General features: G+C 36.5%; 1 protein-coding gene across 1 annotated transcript; it reads right to left on the bottom strand.

Annotated features, from left to right (window-relative positions):
- Positions 1-134: 134 nt before the first annotated feature.
- Positions 135-9,607, bottom strand: cactin. Its single transcript, XM_081374810.1, has 10 exons — positions 9,302-9,607; positions 7,920-8,424; positions 6,704-6,799; positions 5,800-5,945; positions 5,560-5,722; positions 5,297-5,411; positions 3,485-3,677; positions 3,271-3,393; positions 1,760-2,118; positions 135-957 (listed from the first exon to the last, which is right to left on the bottom strand). The coding sequence occupies exons 1-10, from the start codon at positions 9,580-9,582 to the stop codon at positions 467-469; spliced, it is 2,472 nt and encodes an 823-aa protein (XP_081230936.1). The 5' UTR covers positions 9,583-9,607; the 3' UTR covers positions 135-466.
- Between the last annotated feature and the right edge of the window lie 743 nt (positions 9,608-10,350).

Below are 10,350 nucleotides of genomic sequence, written 5' to 3'. Positions count from 1 at the left end.
TAAATAATGAATGTACAGCAGAAACTTGTTTTAGATGCTAACAATATTTTTAACTTTAATACAATTTTTGTACCTTAAATGCTGTAAGCCTTTTGTCAATGAAAAACGAATAAAAAATGAGCACAACATTTTTTAGCATACAACCTTTAATGTATCATCTCAAAGACAAATAGAAAAAGAATAACAATTTTAAAGTACAAACAATTAACATGTTTTAAAAAGGAATCAAATTCAAGCAAAGTGCCTGCAAAACAGAAAATGTCAAGGTCAGGTACACGTATTTAGGTCCTATCCCATTGAAAACCAGTTTTTCCACTAACGGGGGATGTATGTGGCATCAATAAACAGAGTTTGTACTTGTATTTTTAGATTTACACCAATTTTACAGCATTTGAAAATAAACGTTCAGTGTTCTCTATAATCAACACTTGGCTTATATAAATCAAACGCTAGCAGATCCTCCTCTTCACCGTCTGTAGCGGTACCGCTTAAAGTGGAACCACAGCTGAAAGATCCCATTGGCGAACTGGCAGCGGAAGCCATGCCGATGGGAATACTCCCATTCACGGTTCACGATCTTGAAGGCGATGTCCTCGTACGGCGGTCCGGCGTGGAAGCGCAGAATTCCAAAGTCTTTGTTGTCGCTTGAGGGCTCCAGGAAGTACTGTGGAGTTGAGCGTTTGTCGATGAGATCGGGGTAGAAGATGTTGAACTTGTAGCCCTGGACGATCTTGGGCGGCGGGTTGTCGAAGTCGTAATGCGTCTGGTTGTATTTGTTCCACTCGAAGCCGGTGTGAACGCGGTTGAAGAAGCGGGGCTTGCGCGGGCGGTATTTGTCGGCCCACAGGTACATTTTTCCAGTCAAAGGCATTTCCACACTGAACTGGGCCTCGTCGCCGCTCATTCCCTCTTTAGCGCGACGCACAAATGCATCCTCCGCACTTTCATTTGCATCACCTGTTCAAGAAAAAGACAAACGTTTTAGCATGAGTAAATCTTAACAGAAGGGAAATGTGAACTCTTAATTATGGTCCCTTATACTACAAGACTGTTAAATTCTTAATTTCAATTGGCTGACACATGGTGATTCATTTTCTGTAATTACAGGTCTACAAAATAACTCAAGGGTTCATTTTTCAGATTGAATTTACGCTTTTGTTCACATTTAAACACTGATCAGCGAGCATTAAACAGAAGCTCAACCGAACCTGCTTGACGAGTGAGAGCCATGCATGATACTTCAGGATGACAACCTGAAGATATCAAGTAAAACATGTTCTGTTCAGCTCATTAATGAAGCTCATTAAGTGCCTCCCTGAGTCTATTTCCTGCTTTTCTGCGGTTTGTAACACCCAAATAAAATGTAAACAATTTTTTAAAAAAATCTTTATACATATTTTTTCCACCCTCACAAATTCAAAGTGGCCTGTACAGAGGCGGGGGTGGGGTGGGACATAATGCGCCTCCCAGTGGCAGAAGTTGAAATTACGTGCAGGAAACCAAAAAAAATAAAAACATTTTTTGTTGGAAAAAGCAACAAAAAAAAAAAACAGTGGGGAGAAAGAAAAGGAAGCCAATTAAAGAAAAGAAATAATGTTCTGTACACTGCCCATAAATTCTTTCAAACAATGTAAGTGCATGCCTATTTTCAACTTTAAACGTTCACATTTGACTTTTTTTTCCTGATATAATTCTGGCAGTGAACCGTTAAAGCATGTGGTGTGTGTAATGTCAGTACGGCCCATGATGCGATACACACCTGTCACCTGCAGCTGTCTCCGGGCCAGCAGGAGTCTCTGCAGGTCCTCCTCCACCTTCATGATGTGTGTGTCCAGCGGTAACTCGGAGGGCTGAAGGAGCGTGGGACTGTAGCGGCCGGAGTCGTACTCAGCCTGACTCTGCTGGATCAGATCCTCCTCTGTTAACACAGACTCCGCTGCTTCATCTTTCTCTCCCTCCTCTCCATCTCCCTTCTTCTCCTCAGGACTGCTTCTTCCTGACCGCTCGCCCTCTTCTCCATCCTTCCTCTTAGTCTGTCTCCCCTCCTCTTTCTCCAAGTTGGCACCTTGCTGAGAGCTGCCCGCTTCTTCATCTGCAGACTCCGCCTCTCTGGGGCTACTGGGTAACAGAATGGACAAATCAAACGTTTTATTGAATTTTTCTGACTTTTTTTATATAGTTTCTTTTATTTGTGATTAGATCTCAAAGCACTTTATAGTACAATTTCAGGTTGGCATATTTTAGAGCTATTTTAGAACTAGAATTTTCAGTTATTTCGAGCTGAGTAACTAGATAATTGTATCCATGATATTTACAGGCCCAAATTTAATCATCATAATACAAATTCCCTGATATTTCCAGGTTTTCTATCATCATGGAAATCCAGGAATATTAGCATACTGCTATTAAGAAGTACATAATGTATAATGCATACTATTTAAAAAATAATAATAAATGAAACCGTATTCAGAATGCAACAATAATAATTTAAAATTGAAGTAAACTACTTAGTTGTGATCTCACAAATTTGCGTGTTTAATTCAGCAGATTGAGTCCAGTTTATTTCCATCTTAAAAAATACAGTTATATAGTATTTTTCTCCAGTTCAAATTAGTCTAAAAATAACATTCAGATTCGGAAGTCTAAGCATTCAGTTAATTTTATTGAATTTTCCACTCCAGTCGGGTGTGATTAGATTAAAACTATCATTATTATTTTAAGTCACTTGTCGCCACCTACTGGTATAACGGTTATTTGATTGCTAGATTTACTATCATAGACATCAGTGTTTATATGTGAAATATACACTTTAATCCCAGCACTTCTGTTATAATATGAATATTTGTAACACAGAAATAATGAAACTGTGTGGTTGAAAAGACTGTTTGTGAAGCTGTTTCATATCCGTACAAGACAACTGCTCTCTCTGGATCAGAACACAGATCTGAATGTTCGCTGTGATCGTACTTGTCAAAGGTTTATCATTGTCATTTAGGAATAAGAGATCGTGATCTTTTCACAATTAATCATGCAGCTTTAGTATATATTGTATAATGCATATTATTTTTTTGAATCATATGTGAAACAGTGTGCAGAATGACAACATAGCGTACTACACAGTCACATGGCCTTTCTGTTGCATATTTAATTCAGCAGGTTCCAGTTTATTTAATTTTTCCATCTTGGAAGCATAGCTAGTTTGAATTTTCAACCCAAATGTCTCTTAGCACTTGTAAGTCTGAACGTTCAGGTAGAAATGAAACCACTCACATGGGCCGCTCATTCTCCGGCTCCTCTTTGATGATGGGGAAAAGCGGTTCACTCTCCACACCCTGTTCCTGCTTGAGTTTATACAGCTTCTGCCGCAGGACGTCCTGATGGCGCTCTCTCAGCCTTCACAAACACACACAGGCCCTTATTATAAGACGTTGCTGAATGCTAAAAACCTCTAAAGTCACCAGGACAGTTCTGCTGGGATACGCACCTGGCCCGTGCCATGTAGACCCGCACCTGCTGCAGGAGACTCTCCCAGTAGCCGATGTCCAGGTTGGAGCCTCCGGCCTGGATCTTACTCTCGATGTTCATATAAAGAGCCTGAAGCTGACTGTAAGTCTTCCCTTTAAACACGCTCTGCACATCTGTGCTGACAGATGTGTTTATGCCCTCACGCCGGTCACCTGAATCAAAAACCAAAATCAGAGATGGATGACTTTCATTACTGAATGTACTAAATTATGAGAAGTGTTGTAGAAAACTATATAACCTCACAGGTTTCATTTAACATATTTCATTTGCACTGTTACGTCAATTTGTAGATATGAAATGAGTTCACTGCAGTTATTTAGAGAGAACTGTAGCTAGAGGCCAAAAGTGACGGCTGGACTAGGAAAACTGACATCTTCACACTTTATTCAAATATTATTCAAAAAGTGTTCAAGATTTTGTAAGCATATTGCTTAGATGTGCTTGGAGTCAATCATTTTATTTGATATGAAACGTGATGATTCTTGGCCAGGCTGACATAAAAAGAAATTATGAACACATGCAAAACCAAGCGAGAACCAATGATATTAATGATATTATATTAATAACTGATTGTTGTAGTCAACATATGCTTTTTCCAGTGAGCTTTTTGTTTTTGCATAGTAAAATAAAACCTGTAGTTGTAGTATACCCCTTTTTTGCCAAATAATTTTGTCAGTTTAGTGTTATTTAAATAATAAAATAATAAAAAAATATTTTCCATGTATTTTGATGGTTTAATCGAACTTGCAGGGTCATTAAAAATATCTGTCCACTACCGTATGAAAAACTAATGACAAATAAATAATGAATAAACTATAATACAATAAAAAATATATATACACTACAATTCAAAAGTTTGGGATTTGTATGTTTTTTTTTTAATAAGTCTCTTTTGCTCTCCAAGGCTGCATTTATTTGATCAAAAATACTGTAATGTTGTTAAATATTATTATAATTTAAAATACCTTTTCTATTTGAATAGAAAATGTAATTTATTCCTGTGATCAAAGCTGAATTTTCAGCATCGTTACTCACGTCTTCAGTGTCACATGATCCTTCAGAAATCATTCTAATATGCTGATTTGATGCTCAAGAAACATTTCTGATTATTATTAATGTTTAAAACAGTTGTGCTGCTTAATATTTTTGTGGAAAGTTAACCTTGATACTTTTTTCTTACAGCATTCTTTGATGAATAGAAAGGTCAAAAGAACAGCATTATGTGAAATAGAAATCTTTTGTAACATTATAAATGTTTTATTTATTGCTTTATTGCTATTGATCAATTTAATTTAAACTTTTGAATAATAGTGTAAATACAATCTTGAAAAATCTACAAATTTATTGATAGCATAAATTAAAGTTACTAATATTTAGTGAACATTTATTCGGACAATATTTGGTCGAGATACAACTATTTGAAAATCTGGAATCTGAGGATGCAAAAAAATCGAAACATTGAGAAAATCGCCTTTGAAGTTCGCGATTGTGCAGCATTCACTCACAAAAATAAATGTTTTATATATTTACAGTAGGAAATTTACAAAATATCTTCATGGAGCATGATCTTTACTTAATATCCTAATGATTTTTGGCATAAAAGAAAAAGCTATAATTTTGACCCATACAATGTATTGTTGGCTATTGCCACAAATATACCTGTGCGACCTGTGTGACTGGTTTTGTGATCCAGGGTCACTTATTTACTCTGAAATGAATCAACTGTAAAGTAAACAGAATGTAAATATGATAGCGAAGGTCATCACATCACCTGGCCCTTTCCCTGACGTCTCCATTTTGCGCAGTTTGCTGATTTCATCCTCAGTAATGGTGGTCATGTCCCTCCAGAAATCCACGTTCTTGCCCTGTTCCAGCTCCATGTACACCTGCATCCAGTAACACAGCGGTTAAAGCCACGACCATGACCAAAATCACCATGAAGTGATGTAAGAAGTACGGTTATTTTACATTTTAATGTCATGTCTGAACCAATCAAGTGTTAAATGATTGTTTCTCTCTCACACACACACACACCTTGATGTCCTCCAGCAGGTCCTCCATGTCTGTGGCGGTGAGTCCGTTGAGGAAGGTGTACGGCTCATGCATCTCCACCGACAGATCATCATCTTCAGCGCTGATGTATTTGGCCAACAGGTCGATGGGTTTCGCTCGGCCGTCACGGATGCGAATCTTAGACCTGCATCACATCACAGAAACACGTCACAAATGATCCAATCACATGTATCAGAAGATCAGCCATCTGAAGAGCGTGACCTCAGTTTGGCCTGGTGCAGATGAAAGTTGTCCTCCTGTTCCGCCCATGTTTTGAAATGTTCCGCCTCTTTCTCCCTCTGCAGCATCTCCAGCTCCTGCTCCCGCATGGACTTCTCCCGCTCTCGCTCCAGACGCAGCTGCTTCACCTGAACACACAAGTCTCAAACATTTACTTCACTTTTTATTTCATTTTAGCAATCTGGATGCACATTTAACAAAAAAGTAGTAAAAAATACAGTACAATTTATTATGAGAACATTTAATTAGGGAAATGAATCAAAAGTTATGAATGTCATGAAAGTTTGATTCAAATGTTGCAGGGTTATTATAGTTGACTAAAACAGTAAAATAAAAAAACTTACTAAAATAAACTAACTAAAATTAAATAAATATTTGTAAAAATTAAACTTATTTTATTTTAGCTAGTTGCCAAAACAACATTTCTAATTTCCATTCAGTTTAACTTAAAATAACTAAAACTGAAAAAAAAAAAATACAAAACTATTTAGACATTTTAAAAAATATATAAAACTAATAAAAATGACAAACTAAAACACACAACAAATTACTAAAATACTTTAAGAAGATATAAAAATAAAAACTAATTCAAAAATATTAATAAAAAAAATAACACTGATATGTTGTCACATTATATATGAAAATTAATGAACTACTGACCTTTTGAACATTATTTTATATTTGATTTTGACTAATTAAACTATTTTAAAATATGATCACATATTTGTTTATGGTGGTGCCTCCAGTCATGTTAACTAAAAATACTTTTTCAAGTGTATATACATTTTTCTAAATTCTGTAGTTTTTCTTAATTCAATTTAGAAATCAAAATCTCCTATAAAATTCACAATTCTACAGCATGTCAGTGTTCAGAAGCGTTTGGCACCTTCTGTAGTTCCCTGCGGTTTTCCTCCTGGATGTGTTTATTTCTCTCCTTCAGATTTTTTTCTGACAAGTGCCCGATGCCTTTCTTCTCCAGAGCCTGAAAACACACACACACACACACACACACACACAGCAGAAAAATGAACTTAATTTCTTTAGTCCTAACCAGACTTTCTCAAGCAACATCACTGCAATATCAAGATGCATTTAGGGGTGTAACGGTACATCGATATAAATATGTGCACCAATCAAATGACTAACAATATTATGTATCAATCAATATACATTTGAGTCTTAATTGTTTTCCTTACACAAGTCAATGATGAGCTGTCATCAACAGATGACTGATAAACTCATTAGTAATTAGATTTTTTCTACATATTTTTTTTTTAAAAGTGTATTTTTTGTTGTAGATGTCCCAATTGGGATTTGCAGGTTTTTCAGAGAGGAGTTCAATTAAATGTTTAATGTTACATTTTGGTTGCATTTGTGAGTAAAAAATGCTGGCTGTGTAAAATAGGCACATAATATGGCTGGGTAAAAAAAAATATTGATTCTCATTTTTATGAACTGGTTTTAATTCTTAAATCCCAAGAATCGATCTTTTAGTCGATCCTGTTTTTAGTTGATGAATGAACAGAACATTGTAGCTCGCCTCCCATCCAATAACTCGCAATAAGCTTTTTTAATTTGATATGAAACGAAGTCTCAGATTTCAAATTCTGTCAATTTTATGTAAAAATGTGGCGTAACAGATCGCTGTTGCCTCCTCAGATCAAGCAAAGAGTTTTTATGACAATCACTTAAAAGTTTATATTTAAAAAAACGAACTGGAGTCAAAACGTAATTGTGTAATTATAAAGTTAGTATTATAATTTGTTATACTAAAAATGTCCTTCTTTTAAGTGTTTGTACACAAATCAGTCAATTTTAACCTTCATTATTATATTAATGTAGCACCAACTAGTTCACAGCAGTTTTTTTTCTTTTAAGAAAATTTGCTATGTACCTGATCTATCCAAAATAATTGGTATCGAATCAAATTGTGAAATTTCTGTCAATAACCAGTCCTAGCACATAATATCATAACTGATATATCTATCACAGGCCCCTGAATCGTATCATGGCATGTTTTGAGGTAAATATTGTTTTGTTTCGCCGTAACGTGATCGAAAGGTCACATTTCCACCCTCAGCATTTGACCTCTGCTGTCTCACCTTCTGCCACTTGAATGTGCCGAGCAGGTTGTTGTCTCCAAACGGATTGTCGGCGTTGGTGTAGCCCATGTACTCTTCACTCCAGCCCATCTTCTCTCTCTTCTTCCTCTCTTTGGCCTCTTTCTTGGCCAGACGCCTGGCTCTCTTCTCCTCTGGGGTCTCCAGCGCTTTCATCATCTCCTTCTTCTTCTTGGTCTCTTCTTTGGCATTGGATGGACCCTGTGCCGTCTTTCCCCCCTGATCGGAGTCGACGGAGGAGCAAGAGGAACTCGAGGATCTGGATTCCGAGCGTCTACGTCTGTCTCGTTCCCTCTCTTTACTCTTTCTCCTCCCTCTCTCCCGGCTGGGACTCCTGCTCTGTCGTCTCCTCCTCTCTCGCTCGCGCTCCACGCTGGAGTCTGTGCTGGAGCGCGACGAGCTTCTCCTCCTCCTGCTGCCCTTTTCATCCTTGTGTTTCATCTTCATCTTATGTTTCTTATGGTCATTGTGATTATCACCTGAAGAGCTAAAACAATAAATAATAATAAAAAATAAAAAAAACAGTTAGAACACTTGCAATCACAATCAGGAGTTTTCAGTTTTTTGGATATGATATTATAAAGTCGCCATGAAATCATAATTCACTATTTATTATAAATAATTTCTCAGTACACATCATTATTTGTTTTATAATTCATGTGGGCTCATAATCTTTAATCAAAGTAACGTCCCCTCTCTCTTGCGTCGGCATCTCTTCTCTGATGATGTTTATTGGCGCGAGGGCGGGGCAACCTGTCACTCACATGAAATCCAATTATCCACCAATAGCAAACCACAACCATCAAATCAACCGATAGACTAAATCAAGTTCCGCCCTACATTTTTTCTTGTTCAATAAGCCATTTCACTCAGATATACATCACAATGAAAAAGAAAAGTATATTACAACTTCTGTTGCATGCCGACTTGAAATTTAAAAGGCTTATACCTGGTTTATTGTATCAAAACTACATTTACACTGTTAAAAAATAGTATTATAAACGCCTAAAATATTATTTGAAAAATATTCAGTTTCTATTATCCCTCATATCCCTACAATTTTAACTAATTTATTATTTTCTTCAACTTATTTCTTTATAGCTATTGTATTTTTTTAGTAACCTTTGTATTATTACTTTTTCCTTTTAAAAGCATTTGAATTACCACGGTGAATGAAACGTGCTAAACTCGCATTGGCTTGCCTATTACGTTACATTATTACGTCTTTCCACTCGTTATAGTACGTTACTATACTGTTTGATATCACTTAAACTTTTTACACTGTTTTTTTTACACCCCTCCTAACAGACAAACTGAAATTCCTACAGAATAGTTTGATTATTTGTGTCTATGTTTTTAAGTACCTGTCTCTGTCTTTTGATCTTCCGTGTGATCGAGCTCTTCTGTCTCTATGATCGCGGTCAGAGTCGCTGGAGTGGCCGGACTCTCTGCCTCTGTGTCGGCTCGGGCCTGCGGAACCTCCGCTGCTCCTGGAGCCGCCGCTTTCAGATCGCCCTCGTCTGCGAGAACCCTTCACAGGAGAGCGGTTCCGACTTTGTCTGTCCTCTGGCGAACGGACATGTCTGCGGGATTTTTCCTGAGAGCAAGACCGCGATCGGCTCCTACGATGCTTCTTCGATCCCATGTTTTCAGGTCCTGACCGCGCCGCGTCGCGTAAATAGGTAACGTTACTGTTAGATAGATAATGTTGGTAATACTTATATATACGATGTGATAATCGTTCAGATGAAATAATAAATATTATTTATATAAATATATTGGAAAATATGCATGTTTATTATTGTTCAAGCTTTATACAAATAACGTTATTCGTACAATTTCAAGCAGGCGATATATAGAGCTTCTCATCTGAGGTCCTGTTTGAGTTGGAATGTTGACGGCTCGCTGTTTCTTCGTCATTTTAATTTGAACTTTCGTTAAAAAATGTAAAATACACTATTCATTTAAATGAATACATTATTAATTTAAATGCCACACGGTACTACACTACACTATAACTTGACAAACACAACACTAAAATATCACAAAGAACGAAAAACCGCTAAACGTAATTTACCTTTAAAAGTGTTTTCTATGGTTTTCACTTAAATGATTATGGTTGTCCTGTATATTAGTGTTTGATTTCAGAAAATTATAACTTTTAATAAATAATAATCTAATTCGAATGCTTTAATTCTAGTCTTGCTTCACAGGGTCAGATTTTAAAATTAGTTTGGTAAGAGTGTATTTCCTTCCATATATTAATTCATCTGGATGTGATGCTGTTTCTTATGTCTGTCTAGTCTTGTAGTACAGTCTAGATCCCAGCTAACAGTGAAAAAGAAGCAGCGGCAGAAGAAATGGCAGAAATTGAAATTCCATATGACAGAGATAAAAAAATTGCTATTAAAAC

The sequence above is a fragment of the Scardinius erythrophthalmus genome, assembly GCF_964197995.2.
Source record: "Scardinius erythrophthalmus genome assembly, chromosome: 9".
NCBI lineage: Eukaryota > Metazoa > Chordata > Actinopteri > Cypriniformes > Leuciscidae > Scardinius > Scardinius erythrophthalmus.
The sequence above is the reverse complement of the archived record's forward strand: the minus strand, read 5'-3'. Positions and strand labels throughout refer to the sequence as shown.

Excerpts from the sequence above, each read along its gene's own strand:
- cactin (XM_081374810.1), bottom strand. The coding sequence starts at position 9,582 with ATGGGATCGAAGAAGCATCGTAGGAGCCGATCGCGGTCTTGCTCTCAG. Across the intron at positions 5,946-6,703 it reads ACCGCAGGGAACTACAGAAG|GTGAAGCAGCTGCGTCTGGA; the intron begins GTGCCAAACGCT and ends TTGTGTGTTCAG. Across the intron at positions 958-1,759 it reads GAGACAGCTGCAGGTGACAG|GTGATGCAAATGAAAGTGCG; the intron begins GTGTGTATCGCA and ends TTTCTTGAACAG.